The sequence below is a fragment of the Harpia harpyja genome, chromosome 5 (genome assembly GCF_026419915.1).
Source record: "Harpia harpyja isolate bHarHar1 chromosome 5, bHarHar1 primary haplotype, whole genome shotgun sequence".
Classification (NCBI taxonomy): domain Eukaryota; kingdom Metazoa; phylum Chordata; class Aves; order Accipitriformes; family Accipitridae; genus Harpia; species Harpia harpyja.
The window spans coordinates 12975001-12999706 of NC_068944.1; the positions used below are offsets into that span (position 1 = coordinate 12975001).

A 24706-nucleotide genomic window follows, 5' to 3' on the forward strand; every position below is an offset into this window, starting at 1 on the left:
AGGGATTTGGAGATATATTGCCATCCTAATCCTTACCCTTTCGGCCTGCATGGTTGACTTACACAGTGGAAGAAGCAAGCTGGGACATAGGACTGGAACAGCTTACTTTCAGCTGACTGCAACAGAGGAGGAATTAGTTTGCAGCTGACTACTTTTTGGCTGATGGCATGCAACTACTAGCTGTGTTTTCCTTGGAAACAGACTGTTGTGAAAAAAAAAAAAAACCCAACAAACCTGCAGCTTTCAGCAACTACCCATACGGTGTTCCACAGATCCACAGACAACGTTAGTGTACGCTTGCTAATGAAACTAATAACCTAGGCTCTAGACAGTACTTGGTTATTTATGAATACAATGAGATCATCATTTATATCTTGTTACGATGCTTAAAATTAGCCAGAGGTGCTCACTGTGGACAACGTGCATCCCATTAGGTGCTCCCTCTATCTTCTACCCATAGCAGCTAAGCCTCCCCGACAGGAAGATTGTTGCTGACTACAGAAATTTCCAAAACATCTCACATCACATCTGACAACTAAAATAAACTTGCTTCAGATTGCCCCTCCTTCTGAACTGAACTATAAGATCTCCAGGATTTGATAAGAAGAACAAATAATGAGTAGTAGTAAAATAACATCATCCTTCAGTTGTTATTTTTCTTTCTGATAAGATGCTGAATTCATCACTTGTCTTTGTGAAAACAGACTTCAAAATTATAAATGGCTGCCTCCTCTTTTCATTTCTTCGTAGCAAAGGAAATGCGTATGATGCCTGTCCAGACAACAAGCCAAGAGGAAACCTAGCTGTGAATTTTCAGCACATCATCTACTTCTAGTACCTGAGGAAGCTCAGGTAACCGAAATGGCTTCCTCATGTTCCTTGGGTCAGCCACAGACAGAGAAGAGCACTCTGGCAGCAAGCGACTGTGGAGCCTGTACCTACACTCACACTCTGAAACAGTATAGCACCAGCCAACAGCTGAACTCTGCAGGAAAATACTGCTTTCGAAGGTCAACTAAGCCTCCAAAATACTGAAAGCTTAAATAGATCTTGGGTAAAACTTTAACTCCGAACCAATACTAAAACGCTGAGTCCTTTCCACTCCCCTCCTCTCACCACAAGTTTCTGACTACTAAATACTTCAAGGAAAAGCTACACTCCCTTCCTTAGGGCTTTTCCAAAGAATGATTCTGTAACTCTCCAGGATCCTTTTTAAGCCAAACACAGGAAGCAATCAATTAAGTTTTTCATTCCTATCCAGTTAAACTAGTAATGTTAGGTTTCAGTTGAAAAGCTTGAAATTATTTGCAAGAAGCAGTAAAAGGTGATGACAAAGCTTGAAGGCAAGACTCGGCACATTACTCTCCGGTGGTTACAGGTAGCCTCTCCTCTGCGTATCCGTATGTACTACCAACACCTCTAACTGGAAACCTTCCCGTGAGACAGTCACAGAGCTTATTCCTTTGGAACATGAGTAAGTTATTACAAGACGATTGCATACATATATATACATGTATGACACATCACTCTGACTTTTGCCACTTTTGTGTTTTCCCACAATTTGCTGTAACATGAACTGGATCTTTTTATTTTGCAGGTACAGGGTAATATTGTCCAAAAAAAGCATATCAAATAGTTACTATAAGAAATTTCTCTACCCAAAGAAAAATGTTTCAAAAGAAGGATTAATAGTTGAATTAAATAGAAGAGGGTTGGACTGCTAGACTTGATTCACTTCTAGTTTTACATTCAAAATGGAAATACCAGGACACTGCAATTTATTACAAAACAGTTTTCTAAAGAGTATACGGAACATCAAACCCCCACTCATTTTTCCTAGCTACTTTTCTTTCAGACTTCAACAATGCCTTCCAATGACATACCATGCGGTCTGGTATATTTTACAATATTTATACCACACATTATTAGCATTCTATATTCCAAAATTCACGTGGACTTATGCAAGCACATTGAACAAAAGGCACCTAGGAAATTCCTCTTTTTTACTTCAAAGCAGTTGTGCAAAAAATACACAAATTTTAGAAGTACACTATCTTTCAACATTATTTGAAAGAGCATCTCAAATATATTTAGGCTCCCATTACATAGTAATACGTATTTACTTATAGCTATTGCTCTCAAGTTGAAATCATTACACAGCTTTTCCAATTAATTAAGATCATTTGAAAATCATGGTTGTCATATGATGTTACTAGCACTGTAACATTGATCCCATTTTCAAAGCACACAAAAAAAATGCCAGTACCACCTTACAAAACCCAAACATACTATTAAGAACCTTTACAGAAAATGGTTTGTAACACAGATTCCAGTTCAGCAAGTGTTTGTGCTCCAAGTGACTTTATATATATGAATGATCCTATTTGACTCAATGGGATTTACTCATATGCAAAAAGTTACTTCAGAGGCAAATCATCATTTAAAATTCATAAGGAAGATGAGGTAATTAAACAACTGTCAGTAAAGGCCTTTCTGTGGCAAACATATAAAAAAAAGTTTAAAACAGATGTATCAGAATTCTAGTTAACAAAGTCTTACACACTATGAGATGTATATTGTACACATTAATGGTGCCCTGAAAAAAAAAAATCTCTAAAGAATAGTTAAATGTATTTGTCATATGAAAGATTTCTAAATCCAGAGTTGTGCTTAATAGTGGCAAAATTCAGTCTCACTGATGAATGACTTTGTGATTTTATTTTTATTTTCTTGCTCGAATTTTTATGTGTGCATGTATATATCTTATACTCAATAGCAAAATATCTCTGTTTGTTCTGGTTTGCCACAATTTACACCTAAGTAAAATAATGACGTAACAGAAATTAGAACTTGGCACCATTAACACTACTGATGCATTCACCTTGTCCTCAACCACATTGTCTCCTAGACACAATAAAGGTGTAGGCAAAGATTTATCCTGCCAATAAGATATAGTTATAGGTCCCATGAAGATTACTGACACTGAAGTACCAAATATGTACTGGCCTTGGACTTAGCAGATAACATGCCAGTTTTGAGACACATTCAAGTTGACAATAAATCACTATCACAGTTCCAATAACAGGAAAAAATACCTTAGAGGAATTTCTGTGTTAAAACATTCCACTTTTGAGTTAGCTATTAAATGGTAATAATCATAATGGACTAGGCAGTAGAGTTTTTTGTGGCTGAAATGTGCAGATATTTACTACAAGGTTATTTTTTTAAACTTCTGTGATTTTCAATTGCACGGTATTTTCCCCTTAAATCAATTTTGCATTCCAAAGGAAAAAAAAAAAAAAAGAAAAAACTCAAAACAAAAGAAGTTTTAGTAGCAGTCTTATTATTAATTATACTTATTTTCTATATCTGCACATGCAAACACTTCCACTGCCTCCACAACACCTCCCTTTTGTGCATACAAAAAAGCAATAGTTATGGGTTACAGAAAGCTAGAGAGAGCAAGGTGCACTAGTTCAGTACTGCTTAATAAATTGTAGATGTATTTTTTTTTTTCTCCCTCTCAGAACTATCTCAATATTTGTCACCAGAAATTCCTTTCTGAGAAGTTTGTTAAAAGGGCACCCATTTCTCAGGGTGTATAGGTTATAACTATTTTTTTCAAGCACCCTTTTGAACTTATTTCAATTTTCTGTTTTTGATGATAGTCATGCTGACAACTTTTTTTGGTCCATCAAATTCTGTAGTACAATTACATGAATTTACTTTTAATAAATTACCATCTTTGCATATATCAGTCAAACCATGAAGACTAAACACTTGCAAATAAAATGCATTATTAATTTAATTGTCACAGCCTATTTAGCTAGCTTCTATTAGTATTTGCTATAATATGCAATGTATCAGAGGGCAGAATCAAATTCAAAACATAAAGAATAAACTGATTATGTTGTCCTAGAGAAATTAAAAAATAGCAAGCTTGCAAAATTATAATCAAGGCATTAATGTTTTAAATAGGTAAGGAAACTACATAACTTTATTTGTAATATGTTTATACCCAAAGTGATGGTTTAACATGCTGAAGAAGGATTTCTTTGGTTCCTAAAGCCATTAAAAGTCATCAAACTCTCTCATAACAGGAAGGGAAAGGTGGAAAGGAAAGCAACAGTGGTTTGGTATTTTCTGCCCTGGATCACATGGCTTAAACATCCACATCACCAGTGAGGGACTACTACTAGAAAATTATGTTGTTGTTGTAGCTCTGCCACTACTATTTGATGCTGCCCTACGTTAACCTGACGCGCCAGCTAGAAAGTATTGCAGATACGAAATATTCAAAAGATGGATGAAGAAATTTCAAAAGAAGAGAGTATGAAGTCACTCGAATATCACTTGTTTATGCTGGCCTGGGGGTGAATCTGCAACAGCCTGCGCTAGCAGATGGGGCAGAGAGGTTGCAGGCCTGAGCTGGGTTCTCTGCTCCGCCGGCAGCCGGGGCTGCAAGGGCTGTGAACCTGCCGCCGTGCCAAGGGATGGCAGGGGAGGACCCTCCTCCTCCTCCTCCTCCTCGCGCCATGCTGGCAGGCCAGCCAGAAAGCCTTTGAGGAATACGGGAAGAAACGGGGAAAAATGGAAACGGCCAGAAGGCTTTCGGAAGAAACACGCAAACAAAAGCCAGCAACAACCAATTTAGATTATAGCATCTTGCTTGTTTAGGAATTCGTTTCAAGATGATGATCGCTAAAAATATGCCTCTCAGGCTAAGATACTATATTTGGAAATCTATTGTATGTATCCTTTATTGTGCACATATTCACTAGGGTAACACAAGTTATCTCTATGTTGTATTTATGATGATTATACAGTAAGTACCTCCCTTGTAAAAGAACATATTGGTATTGAATGCTTCTAGTTACAAAATAAGCCACCAGAGCAAAACATTTTTCGTAATTGTGCTATGACAAAAGATAACCAGCATAAACTTTAATACGATATCTGCTTTGATGAAATTGTAATTGTTGTTTCAATGCATCATTCTATATTTTAGATGAAATAAAGTATCTCAAAACTCTTTAAATAACCGTGCGTTAGGGAAATTCTGGTTAAGCACTTTGTAGAGGAAATCTCATTAAAAATATAAGCACCACTTCAACAAGTGTTTAGTCAAACGTAAGGTGTATATGGTGTGTTAATTTAAAACTCTACTCTTTGGTCACTCAGTGATTTAAATGTGAAAAACTCGTGAGGAAAGGGTCTAATAGATGACCATTTCCAGTGTCTTTAACAAGAAATGAACGCAACCCAGAAAGAGTTTTGCAGCATTCTCCTACGACTCCTAGCTATCATTTATTTTCCCCTTCTTTCATATCAAAACCAGAAAATACTTTTTATTTATGAAAGCCTGCACCGGAAGAACGAGTCATAAGGCAGTAATACTTGAAACAGTATCAAGTATCCAGCAATGAACCCTGCAGGTAGGATACCTCCATCTACCCAAAATGAAAGAGATGATGCGACCTTTTGGCTATCCAAACCCATCACGTTTCTAGTTGCCCCAAAAAGTCAATGAAATAGCAATAGCTATGCCACAATGCGTCTAATAAATCTGAGGCAAAATCTGTTTACCTGCAAACAAAGTGCCATTTACTTTCTAAACACGGTTACATTTTAAACCACAGAAAAAACAACCTGCTTGGAAAAAAGTTTGAAAATAACTGTACACAGGTTGAAAAAATAAATTAATTCATTTTAAAAATAGTCAAAACACCAGATCTCTATTCCTGCCCAAGAACACTGAGGAAACTTTTTTTTTTTTTTTTTTTTTACTCCTCTGTGGCTTTGACCTCAGTGATCAACATAAATCTTGGGAAGTCATTTTATAAGCCTATGAGCATCAAGGCCAGCAAGGGGGAAAAAAAAAAAAATTGTACTTGGAGGGACAGTTACAACTATGGAAATTTTGAGAAAATAATATCACCTGTCAAAAAAATGCCCAAAAAGGTGCAAATCCTACACCTTTTACATAGAACTGCTTTCTAGAGCAATTTTTTTATTGACACCCACAGACATGTCATAAGCACCACGGTAGCAGAGCACTTAAGCATGTTAGCTCCCTCTGTAGTTGGAGTTGAGCCTAAAGTCCAGGCGACTTCATTTTGGGTAAGCCAAATATTCCAGATAAGATCTCCACATATTGTATAAGGTAAAATGAGAAAGAATTTTAAAGTAGTTTACCTTTCTTTGGGTGTGCCAACTCCATGCTTGCCCAGTAAATGAGTATTCAAATGCTTCTTCATCACAAACGCCACCCTACCAAACAAACAGAAAACCCAGGAAGATTATTTTCTTTATTCATACTGTATTTAAAAAAAAAAAAAAAAAGTATTTTTCTGTTTTGAGCATGTACTTGAGCATATTTTATTAAAGGTGGACTTTTAAAAAACCCCGATAGACTACGATTTAAATCTGGAAGTCCATTCTGTAACGACAGGTTTTCTTCAGACTGCACTCACTTGGCTATTTTTCTTATGAGTAAAAAAATCACAACCATACATCACTGGTCAAACAATGGAAAACCTGTTTCTGCTTCCCTTTGCAAATTAGAACATCTCATACAATATACTGATAACATACTCTATTTTACCTAAATAACATTTTCTCACATTATAAACTAATACAGTTTTAGTTAAACCTTTGAATTTATTTAAGCATAATGGGCCCATCCTGCAACCCTTGTTCATACAAGTAGTTCCATTATTTTTAACGAGTAACACAAAAATACAGCAAGATCAGATGCTTTAATCACTGCTTATGTCTGGTCAGACTTCATTGTATTAATTATTTAAAGAGATACACATGGAAACAAATTAATAGCCTTAGTTATTTTATAGCCTTGTGAAAAAGAGGATGGAAAAGGTGAAGCATGTGGTCTTGAATGCACTTTGAGCAGGAATATTGTTCAAGCTGGCAAGACATTCAAAGCATCAATAGCAGCAACAAAATATATACAACTTGGCATTACGTTTCTACCAAACAAAACACAGATAATTTATTTTAATTTTGGTGACATACGTAATGAAACAGATAGGAGCCTATCAAGTACCATTCTTCTGCTGATAAGACTATAACATCAATTTAATTACATCACGTGACTGCTTCAAACAATTTAGGTAGACTGAACCTTCAAACTAAAATGGTTCTCTCGATAAGCAAAAATTTTACTGCTGCAACTTTCAGTGTGAAAAGGGCTTGCAAACATTTTTGTTAATTATGTATTACAGCTGTCCTTCATAAAGTTAATTACTAATAGCTGAAAGGCAATAGACTGTATTTGCATATGTACATGAAAGGCATGACATATGCAAAAATATGATTTTAATTAGCATTCTATGATATGAAGGGCTACAAATCAAACTGGCATGTTATAAGATTTTTAACATTAAACGCTGAATTCATCTGGACGTGTTTGCAGTAATGGACAATGGAAGGACTGTAAAACACTAGCACTATGGGGTATAAGAGCCACAAAAGCCAAGAGACAGTACTTTTCCTTTAAAAATATGTTAATGTAGCTTCTCCATGTCTGATCTACTTCGGGCACTTTCACATTATTACAGAGAATCTCTCTTGTGCATCCCTTAAGGTGTAAGAATATAATTCCGCCTTATTTAAATGATAGCAATTTCCTTATTTTTTTACAAAAAAGACATTAAAAAAATATCTTAAATACTTTTCCCTACACAATTTATAAGTATGGCACCATAATCATTACAACCGTGAATAATCTATCACACCATTACCATCATTACTATGCAAGTGTCATCAGAATTACTGTACATAGGGAAAATAATTGTGACAAAAAAAGTGTTCTAATAACAGCACAAGGCATTCAAAACGTACTGCGCCCTTGCTTTTCAGCAGAAATACTAACCATTTCCACACAGCTGTGAAAGGTACCAAACAGATTTTAATTTATTAATACTTGTATTTCCTGTTACAAACCTCCATTCTTTCCCTTCTCTAAAAGAAAAATAAACCAAAGACATGACTGTGAAAGGGCAATGTGCAATCGAAGTTGTAAAGGCATACTTTGCTATTTACATGGAACATAAAGACCCCAACCAGCCACACAGTATTTCTAGGGAAGTTGGTTGTTTTGGGTTTGTTTTTTTTTTTTTCCTTCTGAGCCTGTGTACTTGAAGCTTCCAAACAAAAGCTGAACATTTCTTATACTGCACAACTGCAGGGGGTACAGACAGACATACCTTTCTGCAAAATCAAAGACAAAGGCCTTGTTAATAATGTGAAGCAATTAATCTCGCATTAGCTGCCTCCTCTCTGTTGTATCTAGGTTCTGAGTAACCATTTTGCTGCTGTTACACAGCACAAATAAAATGAAGACTGACTCAGTAAGTGTCTCAGCACCTACTAGCATTTTAAGCTTTTTAATGTAAGGCTTGAAGACTTAAGACTTGAGGACAGCAGAATGCTTCCGTGCAAGCCTGGAATGCTCAGCATAGCTCAGGAACAGCTCCCCACCTTACAGAATCAGGCCTTAAAAATAAAAGCAAAGTTGTTATTTTCATAAGAAATTGAGAATGAGATAAAAAAATATTACCAGAGTCAGCCGTTATTGAAACAAAAGAATTTTTTTCCTTCGAATTGATGCAAAGTCTAAACATCTTGGTTTGGATGCTGAGTTTGAGGACAAGCTAAAACCAAACCAAAACAACAACCAAAAAACAAACCAACCAACCCCCCCCACACACCCCCCACCCCACCCCCCAAGTGTGGGAACTATTTGTTTATGTTTACTAAATACTGCAGGTGATTTTAAGAGAGAGGTGGTAGCAGTGTTTGCTGGCTTTACAAAACAAACACAAAAAGTGTTTTCAGTATATTCAGTTACTCCGGGTTTCTAAGCAATTACTGTTTTAGTGGTCAAAAATATTGGTTTTGCCTATGCTATTTACCTCTGCTGAGGTAAATCAGTTATTCCTAAGATACCACCAGAACTGAATAGAGACACATGACTTCGCCTTGGTGTTTTGAAACGAATCTTAAGGGGAGTCTGGGTGACACCAGTAAGGACTCAAAGAGCGAATGCTTTCAAGATATGTTGCTCTAATACATCTTCAAATCAAAGGGAATCTTTCCATCAGCTGCAGTAAGCACCAGTTCAATGAAGTAAGCTTCACTGAATTTCTCATTTCTTATTTTTTTATTTCTAGTGGAAATAGAAATATTCAAATTAACTGGTAGAAATTAACTAGTTTCAGAAACACATCAAAAGGGAGCAGGAAAAACCTGTAATTGCCATACTCTACTGTTTCCAATACACACAAGGCAGGTCAGACTAGAGGCCTGGAACCAGTTTTACAAACTCTGATCTGGACATACTCATCCCCAACTCACATGAAGACAGAAGTCACAGCCCAGCTGCTCTCCTGAGGGTCACATCTCAAAAGGCAGAAACACCTAGCCTATACATCCAAGCCATGGTCACTGGCAGTTCCTTCCATTCATTCGGAAGACTGCTCCTAGAAGTCTCCTCTTGCAGTAGATAAAGGTGAGTAGGTAGGATTTCATTTGCTTGCAGCAGCATTTTGTTGGTTTAACTTTTTTAGTGATTTTTCAACTACTCTGGCTCCAAACTAGCAACATCCTCCATCTTACACACCCTATGTTCAAACCTCAGGATAAATTAAAGACAGGTTGAAAAATGACACAGAGCTTTAGAATAGCATCCATGCTCCCTACGGACAATTTTTTGCACATAAACTATAAATAAAAATAACTTTCAATCGGAAATACATGAGCACCTTTCCCAAAATAAGTTCGCAGAATATTCTGTTTTCAGTTTAGAAGAGTTGTGGCTTTGTAGGAACGTGTCCACTCATATTCCATGGCAGTCTTCAAACAGTACTTGGACTCACTCTGAGAATGTCTGTAACTGATTTAGGAGCCTCTACAGACTTGTCTTCAGTTATAAAAGCATATTTTAATGTACAAAAGAAAGGGACTTCTAATTCTGGGAATAAAGAAACATATTGGACAATCTTTACTCCCACTTTTTATTCTAGTGTAATACAAGTTCTTCAGCATGTACAATGTTTATCATCGCAGTACCCAAGGAATACGAATAATCTATCACGTATTGTCTGTTCTCTCATTTTCTCTGCAGGGAGAGAGTTGTGCTCTGTGAAGTATCTTGTTTTAAGAGGGCAAAAGTGTCTAGGTTTTATTACGTTTTGAATCTTTTTGTTCTTAATATGTGTGTATCTGTGTTAGTGAAAAGCCAAGTTAAGCCCCCCACACACACCCCCCAACCAAAACAAGCATTCTGGACCATAAAGTCACGAAATCTGTTATCTTCCTATGTGCAAGTGCTCAGCCTTGGCCTAGTTCCAGGGAAGGAGCTACATCTTACCCCTACCAGAAAGTCACTTGAAGTTATGTCAACAGACCAGTCATCTTGTAACTGCACATAACTGCTGAGGAGGACCAGCACAAGAATTTATTTTTGTGGGACTCTACAAACAAGGTATCCAGCAGTTGAAGAGCAATTTTAAATCACTTCTCAGAGGATACATTGCTCTCTGGAACTGCTCTTGGAGAATTTATCTTACAGACAACAATGTTCAATGACAGCAGAAAAGTCCAGGAGAATAACAATGAATATCTACCCTTTATTCATATTCTCAATATCCTTTACATCTCCTTTAAACTGTCCAGAACTTCTTTATACAGGAATTTAACCCTGAAAATACAGGTAAGCTATTACATGACATGTGCAGGCCCCCAAGTACACAGGATGCTTTAAAATGCTCCTTGAAATCCTTTTTAAAACAAACAAACAAAACAAAAAAAAAAAACCAAACCACACCACAACACCCACAAACAAAACCAAAAAAACCAGAATAGAATGCTATTTTTAAATTATTAGTATTTAGTACTTGGTTTTATCATAGGTTTCAGGCACTCAGGATAGAATGGTTTACCATTTTGGATAAATCACCTGGGAGATCCGACAGCTTCAAGGAATAATAAGAAAAAGGATCTCTTAAACTTTTATACACCATCACAGATATAAGGAAATAATGTATTATCCTGTCTGCATCAGTTTTTGTTTTCCATGATCTGTGCTTGAATTTCTGTCCTTGTATCTTCACCTGAGGCAAGAAACCAGAAAATCAAGGCAAGCTGCATGGATCATGCCAAGACGGGGGACAGCACGTTCGGGCAAGTAAACAACACAGGCTTAATGGTTCTTATTACCTGAATGAAGTGCTCTTGTTCTTTACTGTGTCTTGAAATACGCTGCAAACCCTAATTGTAGTTGAATGAGTGGGTCACATGGATTCATGCCAACAGGGGTATCAATTAGTAAGAGAAAGAAATAGTGCAGTTTCTCAAGGAATATCATGACCCACATGCATTTCGGAATGTTCAATAAAACTTGTATATGTAATTACAGTTTTTGCATGTACTTTAGATTTGTACATGCTCTACACATAAAAGTAGAACTTCATATATTCAGATCAGGACTTAGTCAAATAGTGCATGAACAGTCCATATGAACTTGAAAAACTATGTTTTCAAGGTGTCAAAATTATATAAAAAGTTGCTACCCAAATCTCATCTCTCTGTCACAATTTTGTATTCAGCAGGTCAGCTTCAGGAACAAGGCCGCAGAGGAAAACACAGAACTGCCCAGAAAGCAATGGTTTTCTATGAACAAGTAATCTTTTTTTCCATGCATCAAAAGTCTAAATTCCTGGGAATTTCTTCAAGTCCATCATTTGTGGATGTTTGCTGATTCTGAAGGGTCCAGACTGGGGCACTGATAACTCTCTTGCATGACTGCGCGCAAGGGACTCAATTTAAAAGAAAGTATCTGGCAGGGCAGAGTCTGGTATGGAAGATATCCAGTAGTCTGAAAGGCTTCATGCCCTTTGTGACAAGATGTCAGGTTCAAGTAAATATCTGGCAGGGCGAAGCCTAGTGTGGAAAACATCCAAATATCTGAAAAACTTCATGCCCTCTGTGACAGGACGTCAAGTCCTAGAACCCTGCATAGGAAAGCTGGGGTTTTCTGCTGACTCATTTAGCAGCAAAATGAAGCAGGTCTTATTACTTCCAGCTAACAGTTACAGTTATTCTTCTTAAGTTTAGGAAAAAAAAAACCAAAACAATAACATTTCAGAAGGTTAACAAGCCACCTATAATCACCCAGTCTGCGATGTTGAGAGCCCTGTGACGCACTGCCTTATACTCCCTGCTGACCCCATGTGTTCAAGAACGATATGGCTATTTTATGCTCCACCCTCACTAACAGTCACAATTAAACTGGAAAGTAAAACGCATACATTTGGCATATGTGGCTCCTTCCTCATCATCTTCAAGTGTGAGCAACTTGGCAGACTGGAAAATACAAACTTTTTCTCTTGAGAACAGAAACCAGAAGAGGTAAAATGAGGACAACTTTGCCATCACTAACAAGACAAGAACCATAGTACCACGGCAAGAATATCATGGTAATTCATGGAACCTAAAGACTAACATAAGTTTTAAATTTCTGAGAATTATTAGCCCTTCTGCCTTAAGTTTGAAGGTGGGTTTTTTTGGTTGTTAGTTTTTTTGGTTGGTTGGTTGGTTTTTTTAACTTAACAATTTTCCACGCAACAATCAGGTATGTTTCTTAATTATTTATTAACTTTTCAGCTTTTCCATGGAGATGTTTTGTTGCTGAAGTTCAAAACCCAACATTGTCAAAAATTAATTTTATGTCAATACGAAAGCATCGGTGCAACAGACTACAGCCTTCTCTTCTAAAAATACCTCATCTCATTTTTACTGTTACTTGTAATGAGCTAGCAATGAAGTCAAGGTGGTCAATGAAAAAAATGAAGGGAGAAAACAACTTATACTAGTGGAACACCTGTACACATCTTGCACCCAAGGTAGACTTGAGTATCACAGCAGCTACTGTTCCTGACTTGCTTTGAACAGGATGACAGACAACAGGATTGTCAATGTGCTGTTCAATGACCTGCATCAATCTCAAAAATAATTTACTGCTATATCAGACAGATCATTATGGACGAGTTGCGCACTATCAATCAATCGACTATGTTGTTCCTGCATATTCCTGCATCTATCAACCAGAAGAGAGAGACATCCCTCAAAATATTCTTGTTGCTTTCTGCCACCAATCTGTGTCCCTCAAGATGTGAAAGAATTATTAGCCACATGGCCATAAAATAGTAGCAATAAGCACAATTATCTCCTTTTACATATTCTGGCAGAAGAGACCTGGGTACAAAGGAAGAGCAAACTAAATAAACCAGAAAACATCCTCTACTACTCCACTCAAGCTGACTTGGAGAGATCTTGCCATCCAAAGTTGCAGAGTCCTCTCGCCATCCCTCTTTTAAGAGATGTATGTTATAATGTAAACCATCCAGGACAGAAATTGTCTGTCATTGTAAGGACTGTGGCAAAAGAGGAATACACTGGCAGTATTTACATTATTTCCTCCCCCACGAGGGAACTCACTTATTTGTTATTGCGTGCCTCACCTGAAGTTACATATTTTGTAACTGAAATCAGAAAGGTTTCCTGTAAGTTAGCTATAGGTCCATTCTGAATTTTATTGGTTTGGGGTTTTTGTGGTGGGTTTTCTTTAAATACAAAAAGTACCCTTCAATAGCAGATGCAGGAATAAGCCAAGTCCAGATAGTGATAACTGTTATTAACGTAAAGGTGAGAGGAAAATTAAGAGTGGAACTGACAACTTTTAGATTTGGAGATACAATGAAAAGCAGCTCACATGGCATACAGTAAATATGGTACTGTTTACGTGCACTGACAACAGCTTCCAGAGACCACACACTTTGCCTCCTTAAAGGAGGGAGAAAGCCATTGCACTGTTTAGTGCGTAACTCTCTGCTGAAAATGGGACTTGGTTACTTCAAGAGAATCTTACCGTGTGGCTGAAAGCATATAGGCTGGATTGCACAATTAAACACTACCGCATGGACAAATATTTCAGTAAATGATGCATCATCATACTATACATAAGAAATATAGTTTGGACCATATAAAACGCCGCCAATACACTTTCAGATGTGCATGCATAAGAAGTGACAGAACAGGGCCCAAAGCATTATCCATTTCACAATACCATAATAAAACTACACCAGAAGGTCGTGTCTGCTGTTTCAAGCCATAACAGCATGCAAATCAAGGGAAATACTAGTCAGCTTAAAGTGACTTAGTAGAGGATTTCTCTGAAAACAAGTGGGTCTTTTCTTACAGTACCCTATGACATCTTAAATGAACAACAGAGAGTTTGAAGTGGTGGCATCTTCTTACCGCCACTGCCCTCCAAACCTCAGGAATTAGGAAGTCTACAAAATTCACAACAAAATATCATTTATGATTAGATTAAAAATTAATGACCAGTGAAACAGGTCAGACCAAAAAAACCCCAAACAAAATGCAATCAATTTTAGGAAATGCATACCTTTTAATTCTCGCCAAACACCTATGCTTAGAAATGAAACTGGTGAAATGAAACATGCACCATTACTATAACAAAATACTTCAGCATTATGCTGCTAGGTATTCTTCTCAAACAAATAAAATGTAATGAAATATTTTTTGTTTTAAACTTGAATTTTCCTGCTGAAAATTGATCTACTGTCCATCTAAATATCCACAATTCTGTCAGAGTCAAATAAAACATTGGCTAGTAAAAAACTGAAATAAATAGGGGATTGTTTATTATACAGTATATTGCTAAATTGATAGGTAAGTAAACAAATGGCTCTCTACTTATTTTGTTTGCTTAATGAGCATACTAAAAATAGCTGAACAGTGGCAAAAAGTTTAAAGTCAGAAGGTGTTCACTCTGTCAGGAAATCACCTTAAATACATGAGAAAATTAGTACCGCTACAAGAAATGTTTGTTTCAATATTCAGAGGAGTTAATGAATGTTAAGTGATAATGGTAGACAGCAGCAGTATGTAATTACATTTCTAAACACACCTTACCAAATCACTTCTAAGCTAAAAAAAAAAAAAAAAAAAAAAATCACATGTTCTATTAATTTTCATTGGTTATCAAACATCTGTAACTGTCACCTCTAACAGGTGTTTGGTAATCTAACAGCTGCACAAAGTACTAAAAAAAAAAAAAAGAAAAAAAAAGACAGAATTGCAACGTGCTTTCTGTAGCACCACTATCAACCTCTCGGACTATTACGATGCAGAACCTCTTCGCCTAAATTCTGAAATGCAGCCTTAGGCTCAGTGTTGGGAGTGCCTTGCATCTAAAAGAGGCTACCATCAACATCCAGGAACACACCACCACCAGAGAACATACTTGTTATGCAAATTGAGGCTGCAGGAATGCTTTAAATTGTGCTTATAGCTGTAAGCCTTCATTTATGTGATCCAAAACAACGCCTACCAGCCTTGCCACCGAGAAATTGCTTATGTCCTCTCTTTTCTCACAATATGTACATCCAACATTCCCATAACTCTAGTCCCCCCCTTTTCCACTCCCTCCCTTTCTTCAGACATTGGCCTGTCTCCCTACTCGTGATCCAGTCTATCTCCTAGCATGCTCAGGACTTCAGATACAGAATTTGATGCAGTAGGCATCAGTTCCACGTATCATCATCTTGCATCTGGAAAGAGACAGCAGTATGAACAGACTAACGTTTGAAGTGGGAATTTCTTCCAAGTAGATTCAACCTTTTGGGAAAGTCATGTGAACCACATCTCTAAGTGCCCTGAGAGGAGTTTTGAAATATCTGACTTTCTGCAGACAGTTTGTACAGAGCTTCCTAGCTATTCTAAGGAGCAAAGTCTATGTATGTTGAAAGTGTAAGAAACAGCCTGCAAGACTATCTCAAAATAAGGATGTTTCAATGAGTTTCTACTTAAAAGCAGAATGAATAGAGCCAAGCATACTTAATTTTAATCTTTTGTTCTTATTGAACAAGAAGACACTTTTGATGTTGTAGCTTCTTCCTAACTGCTCAGAAATTGCACTGCAGACTGAGTTACCAGGTTTATGCAGAGCTTCTACAGGAAGAGCTATCTTGAGAGCAAAATCCTCCTCATCAAAAGAATCTACTCTTGCCTGTCTTTAAAGGAAATCAAAACAAATCTAAAGATAGTTGATTGTGGGCTAGAAAACATATAGGGCCTGGAGTAACAGTGCCACCATATATAACTCAGTCAATTCAGCAGCTACAGTGCCTGCAGTCTTCTGCAAAGTTGCGAGGTACGAAGAAAGGAATGAGATGAATAAATTGGTCACTATCTGATGACTGAACTGCTCAGAAGTCATACACAATCAGAAAGCATACACAATTTTTATTGACAATTTACCCACAATTTGAAAGCGCTGCTGGTGATAGATGGTGGCTGGAGCTAAGGCTCTGCAGTCTGCTTGATCTGTGAGAGTAGTGAGAATCTTGCCCTAGGTCTTCACTTGACATAGAAAAGCAAGTGCTGGTTGATTTGTTTATTCCTGAGACTTAAATTCAGCTGTAAAACATACCCTTTTTGCCTTACATCCAGGCATTCTACAAGACTGTTTGACTTAAGGTAGAAAGCAAAATACTACAGAATATCTGTTTGCCAAAGTAGCTGCAACTGCATAAAAATAGTAAAACTATGACAGCAGGACCTAATATGTAACCATCAGAAGTACCATCCACATGGATGAACCTTTAACAACAGTCTGGTCAAATCAGAACAGACTGGTTCCAGCCAAGGAAAAAAGAAGGTAATCCTTTGGATTAGATTGGTTTCCAGCCATAAAAATGCACCTGGTACTTGTATACACATAAACGTGTTTGCAGCATGGGGCGGGGCAGGGAGGGGAGGACACCCACCTTGGTTCTGTCTGGCTTTCCTTGTCCAAGGGTTCTCAAGCCCAGCCATTGCTACCTCAGAGACTAAGAACCACCAAACACTGTGCCATCAGGCCAACCATATTTTATGCCTAACACTTGGCTAGTATCTTTGATTAACATTTGATTTTTCATTGTTAAAAGACATCTCCATTAGTCACTAAGCATAATTAAAAGCCCAGAGTTTTCAATCTCAAGTGGCGTCTTAATGTCTCCAGATATTCCCATCTCAGCCACCCCCAACTCTCCCCAAAAGCTGAGAGTTGCAACAACTTCCTTCTCCTACCACTGAAGGAGGAGGAGGCTGGCTGAAGAAAGTAACAGGGACTGTTAGAGGAAACCATGATATGCGGAACTCTTATGCACTCTGCAAATACTACAGATCTACAAAACTCCCTCAAATTATGGCACTGAACATAGAGTGTACAGATGATATTAAGAACAGCAAGGAAGTCTATCCAAATGAGAGTTCCAGGTGGTAACAGTGGCATTACTCCACTTGTCCCATGAGAGACTTAGTAGGAGAATTATTAGTCACTAAAGCTGCTAAGCGCAGTCTGGTGTTCCTTAGGTTTGCCTTTGATGTCCAGCAGGACCCACTTCAGACACAGAAGTCCAAAGCCAGGACTGCAGGGATTAATAGAGTACTCACCTGAGATACAATTGTTATTGAAGCAATAAAGACAATAAAAACCCCCACTGAATTTAGAAGGATCTTTTGCACAAAAAAATCCGTTCTTGCAGTCCAGTATGGATATTGCATGCACTAGGTATGAAGACTGTTACCAGTCTGGGAAAACCAGAGGAATATAGATCAGACAAATCAGTACAGTCATAAAGATGATATCTGTGACACAGCAGAAGATGTTCTCTGGCAAAGAATATTCCAATCCCAGCCAGCAGTTAAGATTAACTCTGACCATTTCTGGCCACAAAACAAGCATGAGAGAGATGGGAACTACATAGGTGCCCAATGGAATTAAGAAAAAAACCATCTTTGATCTCAAGGGCCTAGATATACTTACTCACACATATTGAGTGTACATATGAACAAACAAGTGAAGGAGAAATCAGTTTTGTTGCAAAGAAAAGCTTATGGCACGTTATCTAAAAAAGAAAGGAGAATTGATAAATTACCTGAAAAGATGCAATAAAAGGAATTCAGCTTTTTCTGAGCTCGCCAACCAAGTTTCTGAGGTACGTTACTACCACGATAAATTACAGAACTTCAGTTTTTACATATAAAGCGACAACCTGGTCCTATAAAGAGACATAAACCACGTCTCTTTATGAAAAACTATTTTCAGTCTCAGTGTCTTTCTGAAATGAAGCTACAATTAAAGGGTTTTTCCTTTTCTGATCCTTGCTGTTGTTGCAACCACAACCCCATAAAGCCTTATCTCAAGTGCTAGCATGAAGCGATAGGATCCCACAGATCCACTTTCGGTAGGAGGGGAACCTAACAGCAAAGGCGACACAGGTACTAACACACATGGTGGGACTCCATTTTATTCAGTATTGCATCACATTTTTTTCTTTTTTTTTTTTAGCGTATTCCTGTTAGAGCACTGAAATTCAATAAATATTGAGGCGTGTGTACACAAAAACACCTATGTGTCCAAATAACCACCTGAAAACACCGTATTTCCCAGAGGTTGCTCACAGCTATGGAACAGAGCATGTAAGCACCGACACACAACTCTCTGCTTAGCTTTGTAATGCGATAAAAATAAAATGGCTCTCACTTTGGAACAAATGCAGCTCCCCACTGTTTGACCCATGAGACCCACAGGGCTCACTGCATTCTATGCATCGGAAGGGCTGAGTCACCCCGGGATGGTTTTCAGAAAAGAAAGGCCTCAAATTTTAGGCAGTTACTATTATGCTCTGCAAAGATTAAATACATACAAAATGCTTTCTCACTTGTTACAAACAGAAATAAGCAAACAAAAAAAATGAAATGTTTCTTTACAATTTCTCAGATTAGCAGAACCCCCAAAACCATTACTTATGACATGAAATGCCTACCTGGACAGACATGGAGGCAGAAATAGTCTGATCAGTGTGCAACTTCTATAGTACTGAATAGTAGGCAATGTTACATGCAACACATAGCCAAATAGAGGGATGGAATTGATTTTTTGAAGAGTTACAAACAAAATAGTCCAAAATATTAACCAATAAACCATGCCTGGGTGGAAACGTCCTATTATAAAATTACTCTAAAGATCCTCAAACTGTTCAGGGGAGAAAAAAAGTCCAATTTTCCACATAACCTGAGAGTGCAGAGTTTTCTGATAATAAGATCCAAGGAACCTGTAAACCCAAGGCTCTAATTTTCTTATGGTGACTGTGTAATATTTTGCAAAGTAAAATTGACTGAGATGGAAGCTATTTTGCATGGTACAGTGGCGATGGCTAACAAATGAGAGTTTTGTGGGCTGAATGTTAGTCCCCTGCCTCATCTGCCACCCCTAATGACAGCAGCCACCTGCTGTTTTATTGTCACAGCTGGAGCCGGTTCACACTCCTTGGTGCTGAGCTCTGCCCATGAGCGCCAAGCTCTCGCCTCGCCTCATTACTTTGATGAACTTTTTATGGTCAGCACCCATGAAGACCTCATCTAGGACTATACAACCTAGATCGGCTTCAGGGAGTGCTTCCAGCTAGCATGAGGTGATAATACACAGTGACACCACGGCTGCTACTGCCTGTCACTTAGTCAAGTCACTGTACTATACTTCTGGCTCTACAGGGCCCTCAACAGGTAAAATGCCATGAAATTCTCCTGTATAATAAAGTTCACTCCCTCTTTTTCACATTGCAATATAGAGATCATATCCTAGTAGCAAAATTTAGCTTTTCAAAGATAGATATTAAAATTAAAAAAATGTATCATGCTGTTTACTGCATATAACTACAGACAAGAAATTTCTACATTCCCTAGATATAAACCTGCTGCCTTTCTAAAAAAAGATCCTGGCATTAAAGAAAACAACCATGAAAACCATATTATGGCTTGATTAACACCACCAAATAGGAAAAAAAGAAAAAAAAATTACATGCATTTTACAAGAGGACCATTTTTAAGTTAAAGAACAGGAAGCACAGAAACAAAAATCAAGCCAGTCAAATCAAATTACCCAAATGAATCCACAGTGGAGAATGATATATACTACTCCCCCCCCCCCCCAAAAAGACCCTCCACACTTATACATTTATTAGATATGATAATATATCAAATCAAGATAACAATGAAGCAAAGCCTTTTACATCTTTTTACTTAATCAGAACAGTCTGTTACTATTTTCTGCTAATTTAAAAGCAAATATAATCATCCTTTCCTCTTCAAAATCTTTTTCTACTAACAAACACTCCAAATCTCCTGAGCCTGTATATAATTTCAAACTTCATCAGAAATTTTTTTATTGACGCATTTAGAGCAGACTGTTTTATGCATGATCACTGAAATTTAACCCCAGGTTTACTTTCAGCAGTAGAATAATCTTTTCGGTGTCAACCTAGCTTTACATTTGCCCATATTTACATATATCATTAAGATTAATACATGTGCTATTAATAATAATTTCATTAACATTCTGAAATCATCAAATAACATTTTGACTTTTGAATGGCTGTAGGCTATTATAAGCCTAAAAACCAGAACATTTTCAGTATTCATTGTGTAGCAATCCAGCTGATCAGTTTTGACAAATTCATGCAATGTTATAAGCCATTAAACTTCATTTAGTTTCATTTAAAAATTCCACCTAAAAATAAAAAGCAACTGTCTTTTTTGTACAGACAGTACAATTTCCAATAAGTACCAACTCCAAGGATCCTCCAAAAAGAAACTGTTGGTTGGGGTTTTTTTAATTTTATCAAAATGTTTTTAAATTTATCATAGAGTTTTTGAAATAATATTTTTAAGACCACTGACCTAGCAAGAGTTGAACATATCTAATGTGGTATGGTGCAATTTAGCTCCTCTTGAAGAGGGACAGTGCTGCAGATACCCTGCACTTCACATAAGACCCCTAGGACAGGTGGAACCTTAAAAATGTTGCTGAGCACAGACATTATCCTACGTTTCTGAGAATTTACTTACGCAATCCCTTCTTTATTAGCACTTTTTAAATGTGACCTAAACTGCAGTTGAAGAGCCAGAAGAATATAATGATTCAACAAAGGTTTCCATTCTGCCAAAAGCCGAGCACCTCCCATACAGTCCTGAAAAGTATTCAAGAGAACCAGAGGATAGACAGAACCTCGTGTAACCAGGGCCTAAAATGTACAACCAATCCCATTAAATATAAATGACACCAATTTCTCTACCAATACAATTTCAACAAGCGCTTGTCTTCTGCACAAGTTCAACAAGAGAATTTCTTATGAAGCACAGTGACATATTGATCACATCCTTTGGAGAGTCCAACAACAGAAGGAAAAATTGCTTTTAGAAGACAAAGGAATTCCCTTCTTTTGACTAGATGATGTATCTGTCAAACGCATGATATTTAGGACTTGTTTTGTACCCTTAAAAATAAAGTATCAAATATGCAGCTTGATCAGTGCAGGGTAAGACATTATGAAATGGACAAACTGCCTCAGTGGAACAATCAATGGTTTCAATAGAACAGTCTCATAATGGTGCTGGTAATTAAATAACAATGTCTGAGAGATTTTTTACCTTTTTTTTTTTTTTTTAAACAGTGCATCAGCTGTGGTATGCCTATTGCATGCTTTGTGGTATGACACACAATTCATCTAAAAAGTTTCTCTTTAATCAATCTCTAATCCACAACAAAACTCTAAAGCCACAATAAGATAGGTATTTATTCTCCTTTTATAAAGGAATTTGTTAAAGGATGCACAGCTATCCACACTAGCTGTATTTGCTCACTGCCATACAAGAAGTAGCCTGCATGCATGTATAAATATTTGGTAATATTTTTCCTTTGCAACACTGTGTTGCCTTGGCATTATGACTGTGTTTTAGAGTTGTATTCTAAAATGTAACTTCAATTTACCCAGCGCTTACAGTTCACTGGTCTGTAATTCTTAATATCCCTCTATTTTCTACCAATATTAATTTTAGTCGCTATTATTTAAAGTTCATTTTCCATGCCCATTCAATTGTGATTTTTTTTCAATGTGACAACAAACGTCAGTGTCATTTCTGATGGTGACTTTTACTGGAGTAAGAGGAAAAAAAAAACAAACACTTTTAAAAGAGAAGCTATCAGAAAATCGTCAGAGAGTTACAACTTGTGGTCAGTATCAAGATGAGCTGCATGTGAACAGAAAGTCTGGAGGTGACAGGATCTGTATCCAGTTACTAATCCCCTGAGCCATTCAGCCCCCTGAACAATAAATTTCTATAAGCTGATCCCTTAACCCATCACAAGCTGGTCATGCTACTGCATTCCAACAGTAACAACAAAAAGGGAAACACCTTACATTTTCTATTTAAATCTCTACAATACAGAATAGTCATGTTGGAAAGTCCCCAGACCTCTTTTCTCATCTACTACATAGAAGTTTTCAAAATGGATCCTACAAAAATAGGAATAGGCATATGAAATTATTTGGCTTAACATAAATATTCTGTCTTCTGTACTTACTCCAAGCAAAGAAGCTTTCAATGTACATATTTTTCCTTGTACTGAACAGAAATACACGTCAATCTTAAAAAATGGCTAAACTTCTATGCTTGCTGTTAAAGGAAAAGATATTCATATGAAGGGTATCAGAGACATTGCTGAGGAATTGTTCACCCTTTAAAAAAATATTATCTCTGTAATGCTGCCAGTGCCAGTTGGGCAATTAGCCAATTAAGTGTGAATAAGATGTGCCAAGAAGCTATTTTATTTTTGCCTCGGAATATTTGTGTATCTGTGAGCTGGTGTGTGTTTGTGTTCACGCATCGGTGGAATCTGGTTGTTCATGCCAGGTTTTCTTATCACACTTTTCTGCCTCTTTGAGCTTGCACATTCCTGCAATACAAAATGGACACGTGTCTGCTGATAATGTCAACATACTTACTTTCACAAGGAGAGATTTTGTGTAACTAGATCTAAAGCAGCCTTTTCTGTGTTCATTACCTGACCCTGTCTGCTTACACTATACTAGAAGAGCCATTCATGGGAAGGACTCCAATACCGCAAGCACCTCTAGGAGATGTTAAAAGACAACAGATGTGGAAGAAATTAGCATCTGATTACAATATCCCTGGCTAAATACTCTCCTACAAACCCCATTTTTACAAGTTATCTGAAGGAAATTCTCACTTGTCACAGCAGACCAAGTTCAATGGGGTGCTGAGAGCATCCTGTTATCTCTTTAATTTAGATCTCACTATGCTTTAGACTGCTGTATATCCATCTAGGAAATTCCACTTGGAAATATGAGTAGGTACAAAATACATCTAACGCACTCTGACTAGGGCTGCTGCCTAGAAAGCCTGAAGACATAACCAGATTTCTATCTCCTTGCCCAGAGTAAAAAAAATTCTTTTTTTTTTTTTTTTGGGGGGGGGGGCACACAGGGCAGACCCACCAACTGCAAGCCTTTATCTTAATTCAATAGCAAAAGTACAATCATTCCAAATAAGGATCCTCCAACAGTTTTGATATAGTTATTCAAAATTAAAACCAATGCAAAAAAGATATACACAATTTACAGATCAAAACTGAACAGTGCCAAGTACAAACAGAAGTATGAAAAACCCCTTTCATAACACTTCAGAATACAGATATTACCTGGCATTGAAGCTACCTTCTTGAATACCTATTAGAGAACTTCAGAAACCTTAACAGTACCGACAACTCATTCAGAATTTACCATTGCTTACGCTAAAAAGACATCCTACTTTTCAAGAAATGTATTTCAACAGTCCTGATGAAAATGAGTATATTTTGTAAAACTAAGTATATTTAAGGCTAGTAAAAGTAATTACCTAATATTACTGCCTGTAATCAGGGGTTAAGGAGGAAGGTTAGGTACAAGTTAGTAAACATGGCACTGATAAACTTCAAACTCATAGCTATCAAGTCTCTTTTATCACAGCATTACATAAATGAAGCACGTGAATGACAAACATTCTTACGCAGGGATTCACAGCCAAGACTGCCATTTTTCCTAATAAATCCCACCAGTCCGGAGAAGAGGAATGCTGTACTTAGCTACAGCACCAGTTAACCCCTAGATTTGTCAGAACACGCAACAATTGCTGTGCCTAAGGGTGAAGCTGGTCCAGTAATACTCCACTACACACTGAAGAGCCAGTTCATGCTGGGTAACTGTGTTTGTCACATCCCCAGCAGCTGTGCTGGAGAGGAACCTGCCTGCAGGAGGGCCAACGTTACCCCTCAGGAACTTCACCTGAGCAGGGTTGTTTTACTAAATGCTATCAACTTCTCCATGGATCCCCTCAGCCAGAGATGTTTAGAAATGGGATGCACACCACCTCACTCCTCCCTTTTCTGGGACACAACTCTGAGCAGAGAGGGGACCAACACCACCTACACATCTTTGCCCTTGCTTTTCGTACAGTCTGTGCCAAAGGGGAAGAAGGGCTAGCATGCATTCATTGACAGAAGTGAACAAGCAAATTCTTTCAAGTATTTTTCATTTAAATCTAATTTAAAATAGAATTCCCTTTTTCAGCATTCTTCTTATATTTTGCTATGTACGTCTGTAGCTCTTACATTTGTGGTTGCCAAAAATTTGTGCTCTGTCTTATCACTTTAAGCAGAACACAGCGTTTCTTCTTACCTTTTTGTAGCTGCATCACTAAAAATGGGATTATAAAA

General features: G+C 37.4%; 1 protein-coding gene across 1 annotated transcript in view; it reads right to left on the reverse strand.

Moving 5' to 3' along the window:
• ZNF407 (zinc finger protein 407) overlaps positions 1–24706 on the reverse strand; it is a 351767-nt gene that overhangs the window by 206639 nt on the left and 120422 nt on the right. Inside the window, exon 4 of the mRNA XM_052786923.1 lies at positions 6196–6270. Coding sequence (XP_052642883.1) covers positions 6196–6270 — 75 coding nt within the window. The remainder of the gene's footprint in view (positions 1–6195; positions 6271–24706) is intronic.